We start from the raw sequence: 26,264 nt of genomic DNA on the forward strand, positions 1-26,264 counted from the left end.
ATTAAAAGCCTGCAAGCACATCCCCCTTCCATCTCACAACAAAACCACTCCCAGCTCCCATCCTTACTGAAAGGGAACAACACTTTAAAGTTAAAGAAATACTGGATTCATGAATCCACAGATGCCGATTCCTGTACTGAATTGGAGTGGGTTGATGCTCAACATGTGCAATTCCCACACCTCATCCAAAAAATGCACAACCAATACCCTAGCAAACCTAACTAAATGTCTAACATCTCTTTTTTTCCCTTCCACTTTTCCTCCAGGATTAGCCCATTTTCCAAAGGGGGCAGAATGTCAGAGCAGCCATCCTTTGCTTGCATCTATGCGTCACTATATTCCAGATTGTCATAAGCCATTGGGAAGGAAGATAGGGGAAACTGAAAGCAATCTTCATGCTTTCAGACATCCCAATACATTCCAAGGCCGTGGACCTGGGAATGGAATGCAACACCTATCCATCTACCCAACTATTGCAGGGACAGTTACCAAAACATCTTCTTTGAATATGACTGGACAATGGTGAGATAATGGGGGTGGGGGTGGGGGGTGAAGAAGGGAAAGTTAACTAGGGAATCTTCGCACACAAACTCTTAGTTCTGGCTTTGCTTACTGTAACCATTTGGGTTTTAGTAAAAGTAACCTTTTCACTACCATTGGAGTTAAGAATGCTTCTTTCTTAAGGGATCAAGCGGGCCCAGGTCTGACAATTACTTTCAAAGTACACTAGGAAAATGTGCCTGGAAGTCATGTTTATGACCATCTCTTAGAAATTAACTGTTTATACTAAATGTACTGGTCATCCTTGAAAACTAACAGAATAACAGATTTGGAAAGGAGACCCTATACTATTTCAGACACATGGTCATCCAATCGCTTCTTAAAAATCTCCAGTGATGGAGCACCCACAACTTCTGAAGGGAAGCTGTTCCACTGGTTAATTGTTCTCATTGTCAGGAATTTTCTCCTTAGTTCTAGGTTGCTTCTTTCCTTGATTAATTTCCATCCATTTTTTCTTGTCCTGCCTTCTGGTGTTTCGGAAAATCAGATGAGTCACTCTTTTTTGTGGCAGCCCCTAAATTATTGGAACACTGCTATTATATCACCCTAGTCCTTGTTTTCACTAAACTAGACAAACCCAATTCCTGAAACCATTCTTCATAGGTTTTAGCCTCCAGACCCCTGATCATCTTTGTTGCTCTTCTCTGCACTCTTTCCAAAGTCTCAACATCTTTTTTATATTGTGGTGAACAAAACTGGATGCAGAATTCCAAGTGTAATCTTACCAAGGCAGTATAAAGTGATAATAACACTGATCAGTGCTTTTTTTGTAAAAGAAAAAGGTGCCGGAACTCACACATGTCATACAACCCACCTTGCCTACCCTACAAGGTTCCATCCAAAAAAGGTGCTGGAACTCCGTTCTGAACGTTCTATGAGAAAAAAGGCCCTGACACTGATGATGTAATCCATCTGAATCTGCTGAACTGAACTTGTCTAGCATGATCAGGTGTTCTGTTACCATTTTCTTGCCTGTTTTACTTTATATTACTTGTCTGTCCTTTCTGGTTCTGTTTTTGGTAGGTTGGGCTATTTTTTCCTTTTGTGTGAAGAAGACCGATGCAAAGAATGAATTAAGCAGCTTTGCTTTTTCCCTGCTGCCAGTCACTTTCTTACCATCTTCTCCCATTAGTGGACAGATTGTTTTCTTGACTTTTTCCTTGTTTTTTACATATTGAAAGAAAAACTTTTTTATTATACTTGATATTTATTGCAAGTCTTAATTCATTCTCAGCTTTAGCTTTCCTGACCTCATCTTTGTAGGTATATGTTGCTTTTCTGCCTTAGTTTCTTGTCACTCTTTCCATTTTTCATACTGATAATATCCAAAAAATATCCCAGTATGTTGGCATCCTGCCCCATCTTTCCATGTTGCAGAAAGTGCAATTTTCACTGTCAACCTCTGCATTATTCAAACCTTCAGCTGTTTTATACGCCTTCTTTAGAAATTTAGTGGGTGTTCCTTTATGCTATTGTTTTCCTTTTTCTGTCACTTTGTTTTTCATGTTTCACCACATAGTTCCCCAAATCCTGACCTGCTTAAACATTTATCCATTTGTTCCACTCTCCACTAATCAGAATTGAGTCTTGATCATGAGCTGTATTACAAAACCTTTTTCTTATTCTAATCAATGTACTCAAATCTCATTTAAACAGTTTTTCATTCACTTCACATTCCTTATCCCAAACACCCATTCAATCACTTGCAATATTTCAAAAACGTGCAAATTGTTTTCTTTCCTGAAAATTGTAGGATTTTGTTTTAAGGTCTATTTCAGAATCTTTGATCTACCAAATTACATAGGACAAAGCAGGATAAATGCCCATGTAGAAACTAAAATGCATGCAAAACCAATAGAAATTTCTCAGTACATTATCCTAAATAAACATGTTCTCTGGAAATTCATAGTAATGTACCTTAACGCAGAGGTCCCAAGCCTATGGCCTGTCCTCTCTGGGCAGATTCAAATCACAGGGTCCTGATAGATTACATTGCAGAATTTTGAGGGAACTGGCAGACATAATCTCAGAACCATTGACCCATATCTTTCAAAGTTCTTGGAGCACCGAGAACTACTGAAGACTGGAAAAGAGCTGATGTGTGTTCCCATCTTCAAAAAGGAGGGGAAAAACAGACCCAGGAAACTACAAACCAATCAGCCTGATATCAATACCTGAGAAGATCTTGGAAAAGATAATCAAGCCACAAATTTCTAAACACGTGGAAGAAAGCAAACTTATAAACAGAAGCCAACATGGGTTCATCAAAAACCTTATTAGTTTTTTTTCTTGGTTTTTATTTCATTCTTTGTCAACTAAATAAATTAGTGAACCGGCAAAATGCTGTGGACACAATATACTTGGATTTTAGTAATGCATTTGATAAAGTAGACTACAAGCTACTTTTGGAAAAGCTAGAAAAATATGGGATAGACAGCATCACTATCAGATGTATTTCTAACTGGCTGACAAACCACACTCAATGAGTAGCCTTAATAGAACTACATCTCAATGGACGGAAGTAAGCAAATGGGTACCACAAGTTCTGTTTTGGCCCAGTATTCTTTAATATCTTTATAAACAGTTTAGATGAATAAATAGAAGGGGAACTCATCAAACCTGCAGATGACATCCAAAGGGTGGGAATAGCCAATACCCTAGAAGATACAATCAAAATCCAGAAGCTCTTGATAGACTTGAACACTGGGTCCCATGTAACAAATTGAAATTTAATGGAGAAAAAAGTAAGGTTTTACACTTGGCAAGAAAAACCAGATTTACAGGTACAAAATAGGTGAAACCTGGCTCAATAGCAGTAACTGCAAGAGAGATCTTGCAGTCCTAGCGGACAATTACTTAAATATGAACCAGAAGTATGCTGGCTCCACCCAAAAAGCCGATACAATGCTAGGCTGGATAGAATCAAGATCATGTGAACTGTTAGTAATGCTTTATAACGCCTCGATGAGACCACACTTGGAATACTGTATCCAGTTTTGGTCACCACAATATATAAAAAGATGTTGGGACTATGGAAAGAGTGCAGAAAAGAGCAACAAAGATGATTAGTGGGCTGGAGGCTAAAGCACATGAAGAACAGTTGCAAGAATTCAGTATAACTAATCTAGTGAAAGAAGGATGAGACAAGATAGCAGTGTTCCAATATTTGAGGGGTTGCCACAAGAAGAGGGTGTTGTGTATTCGGTTCTTGCAGGCATTGAGTGAGACGGAGGGTTCAAACAGCAACAGGCTTTATTGAGAGTCAGAACATAACAGAAGCAACTAATAGCTGCTGTGCTGCTATTTATACGGTTGGCCACTAGGTGGTGACCAATAGATTTAAAGCAGCAGTTTCCTGCCCAAAAACCTACTTAACTGGCTGGAGACAGCCAGTCTAGTTCAGCCCAGTAACCGTTACAAAACATGCAAGTGAATTCAGCCATTAGCAAACAGTTTAAACATAAGCAAGTAATTACAGCATATAAGGCCAGTACATTACAGAGGGGGTCAACCAATTTTCCAGTATAAATAGATGTCTAATCTTTTCTTGAAAATCTGTAACAATGGGGCACCCACGACTCTGGGAAGCAAGCTGATCCATTTGATAAATTGTTCTCACTGTCAGAAAATTTCTCCTTAATTCCAGACTGGATCTCTCTTTAAGGAGCTTCCACCCATTGTGTATTGTCTTGCCCTCAGGCACTTTGGAGAATAAGTTGAATAATATTAGGTATCAGATTGATTTCTTGAATGCTTGGGTGAGTAGAGGGGGATCATATCTTGTTGATCAGCAAAAATATTCTCTAGTATTTCCAATTTTCTAAATTACAATTAATTATTCAGCACATTAGTTTCAACAACCAATTTGTACAGCACCAAATTACTGATATTCTATTGCAGTTAAATCTCTATATGCCAACTTTTTCAAATCAGTCCTGCAATTATATTTTTTGTGTTCAATGCTATTAATTACCCCAATAGCTATTGCTTCCAGATCTCTCACCTCCCCCGCATAGATGTCACTATAACTTTTTCTTCCTGAAACAATATTAAAAGTGAATCCAACTAAACATGGATTGACATTAATCAGATGATATATGTTTTTCAACATATACGATATTTCAGATACCCTTATGATATGAAAATATGAAGAAGATAAAATAACATTTATTTTAAAAAGGTAATATTAGTTGAATGCAGTCGGATCATCATAAAATTTCCCTAGATACAATATTGGCAAGAGAATCTTTGAATTCCAGGTGGTAAATTGATTTGACAATCTCTAAGTGGGGAAATACTCCAGAGTATTTATTTTTATAAAATTCAAACTATTTATCAAAAGTTCTAGAAGACAGGAATACAAAATAACTATAGTAGGAAAAAAATGTTCTTGTAGGGAACTATAATAGAAACTTTAACTTAGAATTGTCAATATTGCTCCTTTTAGGAGAATATTTGGAACAGTTTGTTCTATGCTGTAATCTATAAACATTCCTGTGACTCAGATTAAATTTATATTGATTACTTTATACGTAAAGTACCCCTAGACTGGCATAAGAAGCTGAAACGCTGTGGCTGGCTGCCAGTCAAGATTAGTGCAAATCTTTAAGATTCATGTAATTTACTATTCCCAAACAACTGTTATGAATTAAGTGATGGCCTGCTTTACAGAGAATACCAGGACAGTGACTTGTTTCCTGAAATACAATGAATCAGAAATTATCAATGTACAGGGAATCTCAAGATATGACTGCAGTTGGGACTGGAATTTCTGCCAGTAAGCCATGCATTCATAAAACACGTGATTATATCGCTTAGTAACGGCAAGTGAAAATCACAGGTCACCTCCTGCAACTTCCTGTCAGCTTCCATCAACCAAAATCAGTGAGGAGGCTGACAGATGACTAGGCCGCTCACAAGCAGGCCAGCAGGCAGGTAAGCGGCCACTGCTGGGTGGGAGAGACAGTGAAGGGATGCACAAAAACCCATGCCGGGGCTTGGGGTACCTACTGCTATGTGAGGGAGGGTGCACCTCTGGCCAGGGAAACTTAGTACGGATGCAGTTCAAAGAGGCTCTGCAATTGGCAGGGAAGGCCCAGTGTGAGTACAGGAAGGCTGGGAGTGTATGTTGCTGGGTTGGGGAGGGTGCACAAGAGTGCAAATGGCCAGGAGCACAGCGAGGCCCGGGGAGAGTGTGCAAGGGTGTGTGGGTGATTGGCAAGGCACAGCGTGACTGCAGAGAGGCTGGGGGAATGTATGCAGCTTGTGGGAAATCTGCACTGAAGGTTGCGAATTAGATGACCATGGGATGCAGGACCATCCTAAGTGTGAGCTGGTTGCCAAGTGATCAGGGAGGATCCAGGACAGCTGGAAGGTCTAGGACCAGTTGTAACTACCACCCAGCACATTATAATACCAAATGTTCGCTAAAGGAGTAGCTGTTAACCAATGACTGACTGACTCCCTGAAAAAGAATTGTGATGTATGCTCTCAACTAACATTAAAGTAAAATTGCCTGTTTTTTAAAATAAATAACCAGCATGGTGTTCAAGAATAACTGATAGAGGAATACAAACAGAGGGAGAATAAATAGAAAGAGGCTGAATTAATTGCATATTTTCCTCACCTCTTTTGTTGTGCCATTAACTTCAACCTGCTTAGATAAATCTTCGGGGCCAGAAGAAGTCCAGTGGTTGCCTGGGATGTTTACATCTCCCACAGGGCAGGGCAGGACAGGAAAGAGGGGCCTGAGAAATCGGAATTCGCTACTTAAGGATCCACCAGTCAAGCAAACATCATAACGGTAAGTCCTGGGCAGTGACCCATTTGGTGAATCTGCACAGTTCTCTTGGGCCTCAGCACTGCCAGGTGGGAAGTGAGGAACAGCTGCAGTAAAGTGACTTTGGGAGTCCTTCTTGAGGATTTTGACCACAATAAAGACGACAATGCAGACCAGGAACACAAAGGAGACAGCAGCCAAGCAGATCACTAAATACTTGGTCAAGGTTTTGTCTTCCGGTTCTTGCACACTGACATCCACCCTCCTCAGGAAGGGATCCGAAAAGCCATCCACAAGAAGGACATTAAGCATCGCCGTGCTGGTCTGTGGAGGAAGACCGTTGTCTCTGACCAGCATCACCAGCCTCTGCTTGTTTGTGTCTCGCTCATTCAGGGCTCTCCTGGTTTTCACTTCCCCATTCTGCGCTCCTATGCTGAAAAGGGCTGGGTCCGTGGCCTTCAGCAATTCATAGGAAAGCCAAGAGTTTTGGCCAGAATCTGCATCCACGGCAACCACCTTGGTGACCAGATAGCTGGCCTCTGCTGACTTGGGAAGCAGCTCATTGCATGGAGATGTGTTGTTCTGCAGGGGATACAGGAAGAAGGGAGCGTTGTCGTTTTCATCTATGATGTGGATGCGGACAATCACTTCTGAGCTCAGGGAAGGAGAACCACCATCAGACGCCCTCACAGTCACTCTGAAGCCTCTTATCTGCTCATAGTCCAGGGATCGGAGGGCATACAGGTTTCCAGTTTCAGAGTTGATTGAAATGAAAGTGGGCAAAAGGCCATCAGCTTTCCCAGGCAGAACTGAGTAAGTCACTTTAGCATTCTGCTTTGTGTCCAGATCCACAGCCTGGACTGAGCCGATAAGCAAGCCTGGAATATTATTCTCCCGGATCTGCATGTCATATGAAGGCTTTTCAAAAAGAGGAGGGTTATCATTGACATCGGAGATCTGAACATTAATCAGTCTTGTTGAAGTGAGCCTAGGAGAGCCACTGTCAATGGCTGTGATGGTGATGTTGTACTCAGTGACGGTCTCTCTGTCTAGGGGACTTTGGAGCACAAGCTGATAAAAGTTGTTTGTGGTGCCTTTGAGCACAAAAGGAAGGTTCATCTCCACGGAGCAGACTGTTTTGCTGTTGTCTCCAGAGTCTTGGTCTCTAAGACTGAAGACGGCCACTATTGTGTCTGGGGGAGAGTCCTCCTTTAAAGTGTTGGTCAGAGATATGATGGACACTTCTGGGGGGTTGTCATTCACATCTTCAATCTCAATCAGTACCTTGCAGTGCCCGGAAAGACCCCCTCCATCTGTTGCTCTGATGTTCATGCTGTAACTCTTTTCTTTTTCATAATCAATCTGACCACAAACAGTGATTTTTCCAGTTCTTTCATTTAAAAGGAACAAATTGTTTATTCTTTCCGGCACTTGATGGAATGAGTAGAGTATCTGTGCATTTGAACCCAAATCCAAATCTGTAGCTTCCACCTCAACCACAAGAGTGCCCTTAGGGAGATTTTCTTTTATTCTTGCCTTATATTCAGACTTGCTAAACAGAGGAAAGTTATCATTATTATCCAGAACATTAATATTAATTTGAACTGTGCCGCTTTTCTTTGGAACTCCTCCATCAATAGCCATTAGAGTCAATCTGAGGTGTGGCATCTTCTCCCTATCTAATGCTTTCTTCAAAACAAGATATATATCATCATTTTCGTCTTCATTCTTCTGTACTTCAAGCTGAAAATGCTCATTGGGATTAAGAGTATAGTTTTGGATGCTATTGTCTCCCAAGTCTTCATCTTGGGCAGGTTCCAAAGGGAATGTTGTACTTTTAGGAACAGTCTCAAGAATCTCTATCTCCACATTGTTTTTCCAAAATCTGGGGGCATTGTCATTCACATCTTCTATCTTGATTTCAATATTAAAGATATCTAAGGGGTTTTCCAAAACAAGCTGAGATAGGAGTACACAAGGATCATTCTGACCACACAAAGCTTCTCTGTCTATTTTATCCTTAACCAACAGATTCCCAGTCTGAATATCAAGGTGGAAGTATTCCTGAGTGCCCTCAGCAATTAAATGTGCTCTGCGGGTTGAGAGCTCCCCTGCTTTCAGTTTCAATTCCTTGAGCACATTAGCCACCAGAAAGCCCTTTTTCTTTTCTTCAGGGACAGAAAAGCGAATTGAAGCACACATTACTCTAAGGAATGAGAAAGAGAGAAGGACATACAGACCTTGTCTTTTCCAAAAGCAAGTCTCCATGATTCCAGCCTCTTCCTTGCAGGCTCAAATTCTGCCCAACAGTCAGCCTGTCTTCCCTTCCTTCCTTATGATTTAGTTGTGCAAATCATTTTTAATTGTTCAATCTTTTGCCATTTTATAATCTGCATGTCTCATCCAAAGAATCAGATTCCTTTTGTTCAATTTTGTATGCTGTCTGCCCTGATAGTGAGGAAGCAGAACTAGATTTCTTTGTTAATATCGCCATCATGTGGTGAACAAGGCAAAAATTCTATTTCCATTGTTTAGACACAGTAATTACATTAAATCCATTTTTATCTAGCCACTAGCAGATTATTTTATGAACTATTTAATTATATAGAAAAAAACATTGTGACAATCTGCACAAAACATATTGATAAAGGCTATAATCTAGTTCTTTCACAGTTGAGTTCTGAAGTCTAAACCTATGTAAGAAAACAATTTCTGCATTGGGATACTTTGGCAACACCTTTCAAGGCATCCCATTTGGACGAAGGGCATCCTCCCCCTAGACAAAAACAGAACCCTCACATCCCCAACATAAACTGTTTCAACTTCTCCCCTCGAGATGCCACTGTAGGGCTTTGCATGCCAAAACAACTAGACATAAAGATAGTTTCCTCCCCCATGCCACCACTCCGCTAAACACCTAACTCGCACAGCATTATCTTATGCCTAAAGATATTTACCTATATTGTAGGCCGTATTGCTATCATCCTTGGCACCTTCTCATCTTTCTCACCTCTCAACTTTCCTACTACTTTCTCCTGTTGGTATATTATGGCTTATCAATTGTTCATATCCTATGATTTATAATTGTATCTTATGATTTATCATCTATGAGCTCTCTTTGTTGTTTGCATGTACTTTTTGAGAACTGGTGCACTGGAGACAAATTCCTTGTGTGTCCAATCACACTTGGCCAATAAAGAATTCTACTCAATTCTGTTATTTCTATTACGGTATGTTCTGTTATTTCATATGCTACTATGCCTTCCCAATTTTTGTGTTGGTGCATGTAAGAGAGAGAGAGAGAGAGAGAGAGAGAGAGAGAGAGAGAGAGAGAGAGAGAGAGAGAGAGAGGGAGGGAGGGAGGGAGGGAGGGAGGGAGGGAGGGAGGGAGGGAGAGAGAGAGAGAGAGAGAGGGAGGGAGGGAGGGAGATTGGCCCAAGATCACCTTTTTACCTTACTGTTTCAGAAAAGCAATTGTCTGTTACATTCCTTTCTGGGTGTCTTTACCACACACTTCCCCAAATCCTCCCCTGCATAAGCATTAAATCACTTGTATCACTCTCCACCAATCAGAGTTAAGCCTTGATCATGAGCTGCATTATAAACCCTTCTGTTTCTAATCAATGTGCTCAAATTTCATTTAAATAATTTTTCACTCAGTCCACATTCCTTCCCTCACACTCCCATTCAACCGGCTGCAAAATTTTATTTTTTATTTATAAAATTCATTAGAGCAGCATGGTGGCCTAGAAGTGAAGATGCTTGCCTCCCATTTGGAAGGTTGATAGTTCAATCCTAGGCAGTGACAAATGTTTCTCTGTCGGGGGAGAAAGAGAAAATATCTGCTGCAAACAGAAGACCTGTCAGTTCTAGGTGGATTCAAATCACAGGGTCCTGATGGATTACATTGCAGAGTTCTGAGGGAACTGGCAGACATAATCTCAGAACCATTCACCCATATCTTTCAAAGTTCTTGGAGCATCAAGGAAGTACTGAAGACTGGAAAAGAGCTGATGTGGTCCCCATCTTCAATAAAGGGGGAAAAATACAGATCCAGGAAATTACAGACCAGTCAGCTGACATCAATACCTGGGAAGGTTTCAGAAAAGTTAATCAAGCAACAAATCTGTGAACACCTAGAAACAAACAAGGTTACATCCAGAAGCCAACATGGGCTCATCAAAAACAGATCAGATTGTGCCAAACAAATCTTATTTCATTCTTCGACAAAGTGACCAATTAGTAGATCAGCAAAATGCTGTGGACATAATATACTTAGATTTCAATAGAGCATTTAATAAAGTATCTCAGCGTTTCCCAACCTTAGGAACTTGAAGATGCGTGGACTTCAACTCCCAGAATTCCCCAGCCAGCTATGCTGGCTGGGGAATTCTGGGAGTTGAAGTCCACGCATCTTCAAGTTCCTAAGGTTGGAAAACGCTGAAGTATCTACTTCTTGGCAATCTAGAAAAATGTGGGATAGACAGCACCACCACCAGGTGGGTTTGTAGCTGGTTGACAAATTGTCATTAATGGAACTACATTCACATAGAGGCAAGTAAGCAGTGGGGTACCCCAAAGTTTCATTTTAGGTTTAGTACTCTGCAATACCTTCATAAATGATCTAGATGGGAAAATAGAAGGGAAACTCACAAAATTTCTAGATGATAATAAGCTGGTAGGAAAAGCCAACACCCCAGAAGACAAACTCAAGATCCAAAAAGATGTTGGCAGCCTTGAACACTAGGCCTTATCTAACAAAATGAAATTCAACATAGATAAAAGTAAGATTTTACACTTGGAAAAATCAACTGTGTAGGTAAAAAGACTACATAAAACTTGGCTTAATGTGAGAGGGATCTTGGATTCCTAGTGAACAATCACTTAAATATGAGCCAACAGTATGCATCAGCAGTCAAAAAAGCCAGTACAATACTGGGCTGCATTAATAAAGGACAGAATCAAGATCATGTAAGTTCTGAGTACCATCTTACAAAGCCTTTGTAAGACACTCTCTGAATACTGTATCCAGTTCTGGTCATCATAATAATAATAATAATAATAATAATAATAATAATAATAATAATAATAATAATAACAACAACAACAACAACAACAACAACAACAACAATAATAATAATAATAATAATAATATAATAATAATAATAATAATAATAGATGTTGAGATACTGGAAAGAGTGCAAAGGAGAGCAACAAAAATGATTAGGGGGCTGGAGGCAAAAACATACAAAGAACAGTTACAGGAATTGGGTATAGTCTAATGAGAAGGAGTGACAAGATAGCAGTGTTCCAATATTTGAGGGGCTTCTACAAAGATAAGAGGGTCAAACTATTTTCCAAAACATCAAAAGGCAAGAAAAAAAAAAGAATGGATGGACATTAAGCAAGGAGAGAAGCACCCTAGATCTAAGGAGAAATTTCCTAACGGTGAGAGATATAGGGTCTCCTGCTCAAGCAGGGGTTTGGACTAGAACAGGGGTCCCCAACGCCCAGTCCGTGGACCAGTACCGGGCTGCAGCATTGCCTGCAACCGGTCCACACAAATAAGCAAAACTCCATCCATGGGATGCAGGCAGCAAACAAAACCACGCACTCTCTGGTCGGTGGAAAAACCTTTCTCCACGGAACTGGTCACTGGTGCCCAAAAGGTTGGGGACTTCTGGACTAGAAGACCTCCGAGGTCCCTTTCAACTCTACTAGACTTTTTTTTAAAAATACACATCTTCATTAACGGATTATACTCACCTGGGATATATCCTCTCTTTCCTCCAATTGATTAGGAAGATCATGGCAATCATTTCTAATCTGTGGATTCAGCAGAGTTTTTCGATGCTCCATAGTAAAAACAGGAAAGAAAGGCCTAAGGAACTTGAACTCACTGCTCAGAGATCCATCAGCTAAGCATACCTCATAGCTGAAGGCCTGGGAAGGTGCCCCAGTATTAGGATCCACATACTTGTCTTGTGAACTTGGTCCCACGGGGAAATTAGATGCAGAATGAGAACTTCCTGTGAACTTCCTTCGCTTCTGAAACTTGGTGGCAATAAACACCATGACAGAAAGCAGAAAAATGGATGAGATGGCAACCAAGCAAATAATCAAATACATGGTTAGAGTATGATCTCCCTCCTGAGGGACTTCACCCTTAGGATTATCCATACTTTTCATGTACGGATCAGAGAAGCCGTCCACTAGAAGAATTCTTAGGGTCGCAGAGGCAGACTGAGGCGGATGCCCATTATCCCTAACTGCCACAATAAGAGTGTGTTTGAAACTGTCTCGGATGTTCACCGGCCTCATGGTTTTCACTTCCCCATTCTGAGTCCCAACAGCGAAGAGACTCGGATCTGTGGCCTTCAGCAACTGATAGGAAAGCCAAGAATTCTGCCCTGAATCCCTGTCCGCTGCCACCACTTTGGTGACCAGGTAGCCTGCCTCTGCTCCCCTGGGAACCAGCTCCTTTGATGGAGAAGTGCTGTTCTGAAGGGGGCAGAGGACAAAGGGTGCGTTGTCATTCTCATCTCTGATAAGAACTCGGACCGTGGTTTCTGAGCTCAGTGGAGGTGAGCCCTTGTCTACAGCCCTCACCATCACCTGGAAATCTTGTATATCCTCATAATCCACAGATCGGATGGCATACAGGTTCCCAGTTTCGGAGTTGATGGAGATGTAAGAAGATACAGGGATATCCCTGATCTTCCCAGGCAAAAGCCAATAGGTCAGTTTGGCATTTTGTTCTGTGTCCACATCCACAGCGTGGACTGATCCAATAAGCAGTCCTGGAATGTTGTTTTCTCTCAAGTGCAAATCGTAGAAAGATCTTTCAAACATTGGAGGGTTATCATTGACGTCTGAAAGTTGAATGCTAATAACTGTCTTGGAAGTGAGTCTGGGAGAACCTTGGTCAGTGGCTGTGATGGTGATGTTATATTGTGACATTTGTTCTCTGTCCAGTGGCTGTTGAGTCACAAGCTGGTAATAATTGTTCTCAGTCAGTTTTAGTATAAAAGGCAGATTTTTATCAGTGTTGCAGCTAGTTCTGCCATTGTCTCCAGAGTCTTGATCTCTGATGCCAAAAAGTACCACCAGCGTTTCCGGGGGAGAATTCTCTGGTAAAGGATTAGTGATGGATGATACAGCTATTTCTGGGGCATTGTCATTCTCATCTTCAATGTCAACAAGAACTTTACAGTAAGTGAAGAGTCCCCCTCCATCTGTGGCTTTGATACTGAGTTCATAGTTATGGTTTTCTTCATAATCAATTTTCCCTACAAGCGTAATTTCCCCAGTATGGTTGTTTAAGCTGAATGATCGAAGCACATTTGCTGGTGCTTGGCTAAAAGTGTAAATGATGCGAGCATTGGATCCAATATCTTTGTCAGTGGCTTCAACTTTACCAATCAATGAACCTGGATGACTATTTTCCATCAACTGCACTTTATAGACTGCTTGTTCAAATTGGGGAACGTTATCATTTGTATCCAGAATATCAATAATTATCTGTGCTGTGCCAGTTCTCCTTGGGATCCCTCCATCCACAGCTTCCAGAGTGAGAATAAACTGAGGGATCACCTCGCGGTCTAATGGTTTTGCCAAAACCAGTTCTGCATATTTGCTACCATCGTTTTGACTTTGCACGTCCAGTTTAAAATATTCGCTTGTGCTTATTATGTAGTTCTGGATAGCATTTTCCCCTTTGTCTAAATCTTGTGCTTTCTCCAAAGGGAAATGTGCATTTATGGGAATCTGTTCAGGTATTTCAAAAAGGAATTGATTCTGAGAGAATGTAGGGGAATTATCATTGACATCTTCTACTTGAACTTCAATTTTGAACACTTGCAAAGGATTTTCCAGCAAAATTTCAGAGAATAGAGTGCAAGGATCAGTCAGACCACACAAAGCTTCTCGGTCAATTTTAGCCCTTAATATTATATTCCCAGAGTGAGGATCCAGCTGGAAATCCTGCCTGGAACTCTTAGAAATCAACTGTGCTCTGCGAGCAAAGAGCTCCTTCACATCTGCCTTCAAATCTTTTAGCACATTTGCTACTATTGATCCAGCTTTCTTCTCCTCAGGCACTGAATAGTGGAACGGTTCACACAACATACCAGAGCTACACAGAGAAATAAAGAACAAGACCACTTGCCTGCTAGGAGGAGATACTTCCATTTTCTCAGCCTCTTTCTGGGAATATGATTCTTCGTAAAGCAGCTGCTACAATTTCTTTTATAGTTGTTATCAGAATCCAACAGGAGTTATTTTTTGGTATTCATGCTGGAATATTTTCTTCAGAAATTTCTCAAGGTTTAAACTGAGAGCTGTTGCCTTTTGTTCTGAGATTCCTTTGTCTAATGACTAGGTCATCCTGAAATAAATGAATCTCTCTTTTTACTGTTTGGTGCAATAGCACCACCTTGTGTGTAAAGTAAAATGGAGCACTGAGTTTATGAAACTCCTTTGAAAAGAGCATTTATTAGAGTATCGAATAGTGCGTGCTTCGTTTCAAAAGAACAAAATGCTCCTACTGTATACATTCTTGGTGTCCTCTATCATAGCAAGACAATATACTAACAGTTTTCAGTCTAAAGAAAAAGGATTCCTCCTGAAATGTAAGAGCTTTAACTTTTGGTATGATTGTGACATGAATGTATGTATAAGAATGTGCATACAGTTAAGTATCCAGAGGAAGTTCATTTGTGTGTTATATTTTTACTAGCACCTTTTCATGTCCTGAGTTACAATGACTGTGTAGGTAGGTCATACCTTGAAACAATCATGATTTTCACTTCCACTCATTTGTATATATTTCATAATTCCTTTCAGAAGAAAATTAAGCAGCCAGGAATCCTAATTACAAAGTCTCCACTGCTGCCACTGCATTGTTTCATTTTTCATATTACTTTGTAGAGGTTTTTACCTCTCTTGTTTATGTGTTTTGTTTTGGATCTTTTTTCCTATTTTTTGTGTCAAATATCACATAAACAGAAGAGAAGAACAGGAATGAAAAATTGACTATCATATTAGAACATCTTGGAAAAGGGATGGAAGCTCTATTTTTATATTTCATATCTAAAAATTCAGAAATTTTCAATGTATCTTTGAAACTGAAGTGTAGACACGCAGCCCGTGTCACATTCAAATTTCCAGAGGTATAGCTTTAATAATCTATCTTGCAAAGATTTGGTGGCAAACCAAAATGATAACAATTGCAAAGGGCAATCTTCCTTGGAACAGCTTACATTGTGCAATTAAATTCCATCAAACAACTTTTACTTATCCCAGCTCCTTGGGAGGGACACAACAGTGAATAAAACAGCCAAATCCAGTCTAATTGTCTGGCTGATTGTGCAACCAACTATGATAATAATATCAAGAAAAGAATCTTTCAAGTCTGTTATTGCACTGATTCTCCTGACAACTATACTGAAAAATTTAGGCCATAGTTATCAAACATCCAAAATATTTGCCAAATTATCCCATCTCTTTTACATGGGTATGAAGCTGTATGGAAAACCACTATCTGAAATAGAATCATTATTCAATTCTGTCCATATGTAAGATCAAGACATTGGAATGGAATTTTGGCTCAACTAATGTTCCACCCTCACCACCAACAGGGGAAAAATGGTGAAAACTGAGGGAATCAAGATGCCTTATACTGTAGAAACAACATCAAGAGTCTGGAGGACGATGGTCACTACAAATGCCTGGGCATCCTTCAAGCTGAAAATCTTCCAAGCACACTGAAATTAAGAAGAAGATCAGAAGGGAATACATCAAGAGAGTGAAGATTTTAAAGCATAAATTCAGTGGAGGAAATACCTTCAAGGTATTAACACCTGGGTAATGCCAATCATTTAATACACACGCTTGGAATAGTGGATTGGAGTCAAGCAGAACTAAAAGCCCTGGCTAGGAAGACCTGAAAAATAATGACAGTGAATTATGCCCTGCGTCCACACAGTGACATTGGCAGACTCTACCTACCAAGAAAATAGGTGGGTGTGGAATGCTGCAAGTACACTAGATAGCTGAAGAAGGAAAAGGGGCATTGGAAGAATATCTGAATAACAATGAAAAAGATGCACTGAGTTGTAGAGAAAACAAACTGGCTACAAAAAAGACCAAATGAAGACTAGGAAAGAGACATGGCAAGGCAAAGAGTTACCTGTCCAGTACGTTAAAAAGAAGCAGACAAAGTATATAAGAAGAAGACCTGGCAATGGCTATGAACAGGGAAACAGGGAAAGAAAGAGATGGGGGGCTAATTCTGGCTGCACAAAATCAACCTTAAGAACATATAAAGCAAGAATTAAGAAGACAGCAACAGACAGCAAACGCTATCTCTGAAAAGAAGCTGAAGAAACAGTGGACCACCTAATTAGCTGCTGCAAGAATATCACACAGATTGGCTACAAATAACACCATGACAAAGTAGCAACAATGCTGCTTTGGAAGATCTGCAAGAATACCATTGGCCTGCAGGCAAGAACTGAATAGAGAAGTAGTAGGTAGGCGACTGGGAGAAGATAACAAAATACAAAGATCCACAAATAGAAAGTGTCAACTCTACAACGAACCTGGCTGAAGCCATCTTGCTCGTTCTAGGTTGCCATAAGCATGGGAAGAGGGAAGTGGATGTTTTTTTGATAGTCTAAACAATTCTCTGTCCCGTGTGAACCAAGGTCATTTCAAACAGTCGGATTGGGGAGTTGGGTTTTCTGTTAGAAAGCCCACTAAACTATTTTATTGGGAAATGTAGCTAATTGCCTAGTATTGGGGTGGGAAGTTTAACTTCTTAATAGTCTAACTCTTTGGAGGAAATTTCAGACTTGGTTTCACTTTTGATCATGCTGATACTTTGTAACCAATAAACATGTCTTTGTGGAAGCCTCTAGCCTTGGAGTTCTGATTTATTTGATCGCATCTATCAGAACCATGACATTAAACCAATTCTCCTAAAATCTTTTGCCTTGGAGTCCTGAGCCCCAGTCGCCTACCCACTACTTTTGAGAGGACAGCAAACACTCATGGGAGAAGCTGTGATGGAGAAGAAGGGAGAATTGGCCGCTGGCCTCAACGCGGCTCCGGCTGCCGAAGCACAGGCTATTATTCAAGCGGAGAGCAACGCTCCTGTGGTTGGAGCTAGACCGAAAACCTGCATAATTCCACATGATAAATTGGGACAGAAAGAAGGGATCCTACAAGGTGGCTACAAGGTGGCTCCCAAGCGACGGAGCACCCCCAAGGCTGCCAAGGCGGATTTCCCTCTGATTTCATCCTACAGCCTTCGATCACCTGCATTGAGGAAGGTGAAAAGGCCAGCTGGATGGGATGATTCCAGAGAGTGGAGATACCTGACAGCCATCCACAGCCACTCAGTCGAGAGATTGAGAGAGAGAAGTTTGACTGGCTTGAGGTTGGGGAGCTGGAGCCGATTGCTCACTCTGTGATCTCCACTAGACGCTTGCTGACACTCCTTGTCAGAACCCAAGCCCAGTCCTGATGGCCAGGGCAGCTTCCCTATGACCTCGGTCAGCTTCAGCATCAAGCCTGGCACCCAGGCAAAGTCCCAAGAGAGACTGGCGCCCCACAAGCCCAGGAGCCCAGCTGAGGGGGTTTCACAGGGTGGCACCTCCATGACCCCAATATCAGTGGCTAGCTTACCGGCCCTAATACTGGGCAACAGCCAGTAGACCTACCTCCTATTAAACACACATTTGATGGAGATCCTGAGAGGTTGTCCTTCTTCTTGAACCAGGTACAGGGTCACCTAATCGCTATGCCCCTGTTAACCTGGATGATGCCAGGATGGTGGATGCAAACCTAGAAGGGGAAACAGCTGATTGGGTAACCAGCCTACATGATGAGCAAGAACTGGGACATCAATCTATTCATGGGAGAATTGAGAGCCAGATTCGAAGTTGAATCCCAGGCCCTGCAAGCTGAGAACGACATCCATAGACTGAAACAGAGAGGGCAATCAGCCAAAGACTATATCTGGAAATTTTGAAAAGTTGCTGGCAGGATCAGACAGTGGCCGGAATGATCGCTGATTCATCATTTCAAAGAGGGGCTAGACCGAGTTCTATTCCAAGTGTGCACCTACTGGGGAGTCCCTGATCAGCTCCGCAAGTGATATTGCATGGCTGTGACCCTAGACATCAAACTGGGCCACTACTGGATACCCGCTACCACTAAGTCAAAGCCAAAGTGAAGCCAAGAAAAGTGCCTGTTTGGCAGATGTCCCCAAACTACTGCAGCTGCCAGTTTTCTCTGAGCGTCCACTGGACCACCAATCAAATGTTTCCGGTGTGGGCAGTCAGGCTACTGGGCTGTTGATTATCCGGTTCCTGTTCCTCAGGCCAAAAGTCCACTTGCCACCACCACTAAGCCAAAAGAGAACCCACGACCTGGACGAAAGAACTCAAATTAGGCCCATCAAGAGCAAGCCATTTGGGTCACTTCACCTCCTCAGGGAGAAAACGAAGCTACACCCAGGCACCTGCTGATACCAGCTCCTTATGACAGCGATGAGGAGGGTGAAGACAACCTGATGGTAAGTTGACCCATCCCACCTTTCACGATTTCTGCCAAAATCATAGTACCCAAGATGGGTGTCCAAGCAGATTTAAACGTCCTAATTGACTCAGGTTATAGCAGAGGCTTAATCAATCTCCATACAGTACTAAAGTTAGAGATCTGTGCCAAGCTAATGCCCCTGGCTATGAAATTTGAACAGGTGGGTGGCCTCTTATCGGAAGAGCCCCTGCCATGCACCTGATCATAGGGAGACACTGGGAAATTATCCATTTTGTGGTGGTTCCTAAGATGACTGAGGCTGTAATCCTGGGGTTGGTCTGGCAAGATAAGTGGCGTCCCATGATTTGGTGGGAGGATGGAGTCAGGACTGTAAGGTTAGCAATGGGACCCCTTCCACCCACATCAACCAGTGAAATAAAGGGCCCTGTGCAACCGAGACCCAAGGAATTCTTGAGACTCTAAAAACCATCATAGAACATGTACCAGGATTTCAACTGATACTGAGCAAATATCAAGACTTGGTGGAGGTATTTAGTGAAAATTGGACTCAAGACAAGCTTATTACCAGGTGCGGATTAAGGAGGGGAAGGAATGGGAAACAACTTTCAATAGCCCCTGGAAAGTTTCCAGTTCAAGGTTATGTCTTTCAGTCCCCAAGGTGCCCCTGCCATATTCATGCAATTTATCAATCAAGTACTGCATGATAATTTGTTCAAGGGGGTTTTAGTCTACCTTGATGATATCCTTACTTATACCGAGACCATGGAAGAGCATATGAAATTAGTGCATGAAGTACTCAGGAAGCTGCTGAAAGGTAAACTTTATGCTAAGCTCTCTAAATGTGAATTCCATCAGCCCCGCCTCAACTAGCTAGGCTACAGAATTTCCAGTGAGGAGGTGGAGATGGTCCCTGTCAAAGTTAAGGCGGTGCTGGAATGGTAGCCCGCACTGATCCCTAAGCAGCTTCAAAGCTTTCTTGGATTCATGAATGTTTACCAGTAATTCATTCCCTTGTTTTCTAAGATAGATCTGCCAATCACTGGGCTATTGAAAACTGAGAAAGGAGGAAAAAAGCCCTGACCTTGTCAACTGTTACATTGGTCTATGGTACGGGTTGGCAACCCAGCCATTTGCAGAGACTGCAGAAACTGCTCCCAGCCATTTGCAGAGAGGGAGAGACAGAGACATGCACTTGCACTTCCCTCTCTCTCTCTCTCTCTCTCTCTCTCTCTCTCTCTCTCTCTCTCTCTCTCTCTCTCTCTCTCTCTCTCTGTGTGTGTGTGTGTGTGTAACTCATGCTGTTCTCCGACAAGCTGACAAGCTTATTGGGCAGGGCTCTTGCCTTTGCTGCAGAAAGGAAGCAGGAAGCAGCAGAAAGCAGGGCAGGAGAGCCAGCCTAATAAGAATGTGTGTCAGCTTGTCCAGAACAGCATGAAGACAGCTTGCCAGGTGAGCAGAAGATCAGAGACAGGGGGGGAGAGAGAGAGGGAGGGAGAGAAAGAGGGAGGGAGGGAGGGAGGAAGGGAGGGAGAGAGAGAGAGAGAGAGAGAACTCATGCAAAGCAGCCTCTATTTCTTTTTAATTAAACTCTTCAATCAGGTTACCCCCCTCGCGTGTGTGTGCAGTTCCCAGTGTTTTTCCCCCCCTCTGGGAAATGGGTCCAATTGCGAAAGGCAACTTTACATCCTGCGATGATACCTTTAACATAATTAAACATCAATAGATACCTATTCCAGGTCCTTGGGAAGGATAGAAATTTATTTATAATATTTGGATGTCGCAGTACTACAATTTGAGAGCCCGTAGTAATAAAGACTTCTGGAGAAGGTGATAAAGTTTGGAAAAACTTTGGAATAGTAATTGGTTACAAACCAATTAAGAGTTAGCAATGCAAGTGTTAGCAAGGCCTGGAGACTAAAACATATGAAGAACGGCTGCATCACTTGAGTTTGGTTAGTCTAAAGAAAAGAAGAAATAGGGGAGACATGATAGCAGTATTACAGTATTTGAGCGGCTGCCACAAAGAAGACTGTGTGGGTGTGTGTGTCAAATTATTGACCAAAACATCATAGGGCAGGACAAGAAACAATGGTTGGAAACTGACCAAAGAGAGAAGCATATTTCTACAATCTACTTGTATCGCTCCAAAATACTGGTATTCTTTATCATTCATGTATAACTACATGTACATGTACATGTATATTATGATACATCTAAATGCATTCCCCTCTTTTATCTTGATAATATTATGAAGGATACTTGTTTCAAATCAGTCCTGCAATTACATTTGTTGTGTTTAATGCCATTAATTACCCTAATAGCTATTGTTTCCAGATCTCTCCCTTCTCCCCCATTGACCAATTGGTATATGTTTTTGAACATATACAGTATTTCACATACCCCTTGTAATGTATTGGGATTTTTACTTGTTCTGATTCACATGTCTGTTTAAATGCTGCTTAGTTACTCAATGGTGTTTCTGTGTAACGGTCACTGACTAAGCCAGACTTGTCTCCAACAAGATCATTGGTTGATTTGGAGCAGGATTGGGTTCCTTTAAACCTATTGGCTGCTGCCTAGTGGCCAATCATATAAGTAGCTGTGCAGCAGCCATTGTTTCAGTTTTGTTCTGCTTGACTTCAATAAAGCATGTTCTTCTTTGCAAACTTCCATCTTGCTTATTGCCTGCAAAGAACCAGCTACACAACACTGGCGACGAAGGTGGGATGCTGCTTCTTCGTAAGAGCCTGAAGTCACTAGGGGGTGAGGCCAGCACAGTGCCTGGCAGAGACAGTGTTCACACCCCCCTCGGTCTGCCTAGCAAGCCACACTATAGACCACCCCACCCTGAGGACCAGTCCCAGGGCCTACGAAGAAGCCAATGCGAGACGAGACGAGAAGACTTCTCACCATGTCGAAGGTCAGAAAGCTCGAAGAATTCGATGTCACACACCCGTAGAGATGGTCATCCTACATTTCGAGGGTGGAGAACCACCTCCAGGCAAATCAAGTCGCCAAAGATGACCTGAAGGCCGCAACACTCCTCTGTGTGTGCGGGCCTGCAATGTTCGACATCGCTGAGAACTTGGTCGCACCGGCCCAGCTGGAGACCGTTACTTACACGGACGTGAAGAAATGAGTCATTCAGGAGAGGTACTGGGGCCTCGAGGCAGCATAGAGTAGGGTTCTACTCCAGCCACAGGAGTGTCTGTTGCACGGGAGCTCGCCACCACCTCAAACAAAATCTTCGACTTCAAGTCAAGCTGCAAGGCATTCCTTGAAAGATGGAACTGGACACTGGTTCAGCTGTATCCATTATTTCCCTTGAGACCTTCTGGTTCGTTTGCAGCTGCAGCAAGAGGCGGGTCAAACTTTGGCCATCTGATATTATTTCAACAGACTTCCAGAACTCCCGAGTAGCCGTCAAGGGTGAGGCCACTTTGGCCGTGAAATTCAAGGGGTTTTCGGGGGTCCTTGATGTCATTGTGGTGGAGGGCCAGAGAACAAGCCTCATTGGGCTTGATTGGTTTGATGCACTGGGCATTCAAGTAACCAGAATCCACTGGACACAAGCAACAAACTTGGTGTCAGTATGCACTGAGTTCGCAGATGTCTTTGAACAAGCCTGGGAGAGTACAAGGGCCCTCCGATAGCCTTTAAGCTTGATCCTTCCATAACACCAATTAGGATTAAGCCCCGTTGTGTGCCTTTTGCGCTAAAACACAAAATCAATGAAGAGCTGGACAAGCTAGTCTGTCAGGGGGTACTACAGCCCGTAGATGGGGGAGAGTGGGAAATTCCCATTGTCATGTCACTTAAGGCCAACGGGGAGATCAGGATTTGTGCTGATTACAAGTGCACCATTAACCGGGCACTGCAGCATCACACATACACAGTGCCAGTCGTTAGACACATATTGGCATCGCTGTAAGGGGGTAGCATGTTTGCTAAGTTAGATTTGGCACAGGCCTATCAGCAGTTACCAGTGGATGAGGCCACAGTGGTCGCACAGACAATTGTGACACATAAGGGGGCTTTTAAGGTAAAGTGCCTCCAATTTGGGGTTAGCGTAGCCCCAAGAATCTTCCAGGGAGTCATGGAGTGTACACTCAAGGGTATTCTGGGGGTCTGCTCCTATTTTGATGATGTACTCATCGCCAGGGAGTCCACTGAGGTCCTGACAAGGCGGCTTAGCAGTTCCACACAGCGGGACTCAAGCTGAAGAAGGACAACTGTAAAATCAGGGTCCCTTTCACAGAATTCCTTGGGTTCCGTATCGATGCTGAAGGCATCCATCCTGCAGAGTCCAAGCTGAAGGCAATTCAGCTGGCATCAAGGCACCACTCTAAAGGAGAGCTACAGGCATTCCTGGGTCTCCTGAATTTTTACCATGCATTCCTACCTAACAAGGCCGCCGTGACAGAGCTGTTACACCGGCTCTTAGATAAGAATACCCCATGGAAGTGGACCAAGGTTCAGGAAAAGAGTTTTAAGGCAGTAAAATCACTACTGTCATCAAATTCAGTGCTCATGCACTTTAATGAAAACTTGCCAGTTTGTATTGCGTGTGACACATCCCCTTATGGGATTGGTACTAAGCCATTTGTCAGATGATGGGACTCAGTTCCCTATTGCTTACTATTCAAGGACCTTGTCCTCGGCTGAGCACAATTATGCTCAGATTGACAAAGAAGCTTTGGCCATTGTGGCCGGAGTTAAAAAATTCTACGATTATTTGTATGGCTGCAAGTTCAGTCTTCACTGACCACAAGCCATTGCTAGGGTTATTTACTACAGACAGGCAGATGCCTCAAATCCTTTCCCCCAGAATGTTAAGATGGTCTATTTTCATGTCAGCCTACAGCTACAGGCTGGTTCACAAACCTGGCAAAGACATGGGCCATGCAGATGGCCTTAGCAGGTTGCCATTGCCACACATGGACCCAGATCCGGCTCCAGCTGCTCACATCTTGTCAATTCAAGATTTGCCTGAACTTCTCCTCCATGCTGGGGATGTAGCTGCAGAAACAGCCGGAGACAAAATTTTAAGCAGGGTGCTGTCCTGGGTTCACACTGGATGGCTGGAAGTAGCCTAGGCCCTGAGTTTCAGAGCTATTACACACGTAGACATGAGCTTTCAGCTCATAAGGGGTGCATTTTATGGGGGAGCAGGGTTATTGTCCCCAGTTCATTAAGACACAGAGTGCTCCAGTCTCTGCATGAGGGCCATCCGGGTATCGTCCGGATGAAGACATTGGCATGAAGCTACCTTTGGTGGCCAGGGTTAGGTAAGGCTATCAAGGCCCAAGTACACAGGTGTTACACATGTCAACAGTCCAGACCAGAGATGCCGCAGGCCCCTGACCACCGATGGGAGTAGACTCATACACCGTGGTCAAGGATTCACATTGACTTTGCTGGGTCCTTTCAGGGACAGCTGTTTTTGATAGTGGTCGACAGCCACTCTAAATGGTTGGAAGTAATTCCTATACTCACTATGACTACTGCTAGGACCATCCAGGTGCTTAGGAACCTTTTTGCTACACATGGGCTGCCGAACGTCTTAGTTTCAGACAACGGAGCCCAGTTCACAGCGTCTGAATTTCAAGCCTTCTTCAGGGCCAACCTCATAAGGCACACAACGTCGGCTCCCTTTCACCCCTTGACTAACAGGCAGGCTGAATGCATGGTGCGTATGACAAAAGAGTCACTCAAACACATTGTATCAGGGAATTGGTACCACAGGCTGGCTGATTTCTTGCTATGCCAGCACACAGGCAAAAGCCATGCACAGCAACAGGCAAAAGCCCAGCAGAGCTCCACTGGGGAAGAAGACTGATCACGAAACTGGACAGGTTACACCCTGACTGAGTAGCAGCAGACACTGCATGCTCAAAGGCACCAAGGGGGTTGCAAGTGGGTGATGGGGTGTGGGGCCGGAACTATGGACATGGGAATTTGTGGGTGCCCGGTAAAATTGTTAAGGTCTCATGACCCCTCTCCTACAAGGTGGTCCTGGATGGGGGGGCGAGTCGTTCGCCACCAAATTAATAAGCTGCGATGGCGTTTTGCTGAACAGTCACTAAACGAGGACCTTCCAGAGGGTCCGCAACAAGAGCCGGCAGCCAGCAGGCTAACAGAAGTTCACACGCTCTGAGGAATCTTTCAGTCATTACAATGGGAAGGTGGCCATAGATGGATACAGTCCGGAAGTCCAACTTGGTTCTCCAGACGGGGAAGGACAATCCAAACAGGGCAGCAGCTCCGCTGACCCAGCTACCTCACTGGACTTTGGTTTGGGCTGACCAGGAATGGCCAGCCAAAGGAACTCAAGTCATTTTGACTCACGTGAACCCAAGAGTCCTGGTCTACCCAGCCTGGCAGGCAAGCTGGTAGACTGGGAGTTACCTGGAACCCCCAGGTGTTCTGAGCGGTCGCGTAGACCACTAAAATATCTTCAAGATTATGTTATTAAATAATGTGTGTACATTTTAGGGGGGAGGGGTGTAATGTATTGGAATTTTTACTTGTACTGATTCACGTGTCTGTTTGAATGCTGCTTAAAGGTTGCTCAATGGTGTATCTGTGTAACGGTCACTGACTAAGCCAGACTTGTTGTCTCCAACAAGATCATTGGTTGATTTAGGGTGAGAATGGGTTCCTTTAAACCTATTGGCCGCCACCTAGTAGCCAACTGCATAAGTAGCTGCGCAGCAGCCACTGTTTCAGTTCTGTTCTGCTTGACTTCAATAAAGCATGTTCCTGTTTGCAACCTTCTGTCTTGCTTATTGTATGCAAAGAACTGGCAACACAACACCCCTAATGATATGAAAATATGAAGAAGCTAAAATAACATTTATTTAAAAAGATAATATTAGTTGAATGGAGTCAGATCATCATACAAGTTCCCTAAATGCAATATTGGCAAGAGAATCTTTGAATTCCAGGTAGTAAATTGGTTCGACAATCTCTGAATGGGGAAATGCTCCAGAGTATTTATTTTTATAAAATTCAATCTATTTCTCAAATATTCTAGAAGACAGGAATAAACTATAATAGGAAAAAATATTCTTGTAGGGAACTACTGTATAATAGAAACTTTAACTCAGGATTGTCAATATTGCTCCTTTTAGGAGAATATTTGGAACAGTTTGTTCTATGCTGTAATCTATAAACACTCCTGTGACTCAGATTAAATTTATATTGATTGCTTTATAAGTAAAGTAACTCTAGACTGGCATAAGAAGCTGAAACGCTCTGTCTGGGTGCCAGTCAGGATTAGTGCGAATCTTTAAGATTCATAAAATTTAATATTCCCAAACAACTTGGAAAAAATTAAGGGTATACAAATTAGAGATCA

At 42.6% G+C, this 26,264-nt stretch overlaps 3 protein-coding genes across 3 annotated transcripts in view; all 3 read right to left on the reverse strand.

Moving 5' to 3' along the window:
* Positions 1-26,264, reverse strand: part of LOC310638912 (uncharacterized protein) — a 76,919-nt gene that overhangs the window by 30,204 nt on the left and 20,451 nt on the right. The window lies entirely within an intron of this gene.
* LOC310637906 (protocadherin beta-16-like) lies at positions 1,428-8,615 on the reverse strand. The gene is made up of 2 exons (XM_083358527.1): positions 6,188-8,615; positions 1,428-1,947 (listed from the first exon to the last, which is right to left on the reverse strand). Exons 1-2 carry the CDS (start codon positions 8,606-8,608, stop codon positions 1,813-1,815), a joined length of 2,556 nt encoding a protein of 851 aa, XP_083214653.1. The 5' UTR covers positions 8,609-8,615; the 3' UTR covers positions 1,428-1,812.
* LOC310637665 (protocadherin beta-16-like) lies at positions 12,089-14,467 on the reverse strand (the record flags this gene model as incomplete). Its single annotated transcript, XM_083358168.1, has 1 exon — positions 12,089-14,467. One exon carries the CDS (start codon positions 14,465-14,467, stop codon positions 12,089-12,091), a length of 2,379 nt encoding a protein of 792 aa, XP_083214294.1.

Source organism: Vipera ursinii, assembly GCF_947247035.1.
Source record: "Vipera ursinii genome assembly, chromosome: 3".
Taxonomy (NCBI): Eukaryota; Metazoa; Chordata; class Lepidosauria; order Squamata; family Viperidae; genus Vipera; species Vipera ursinii.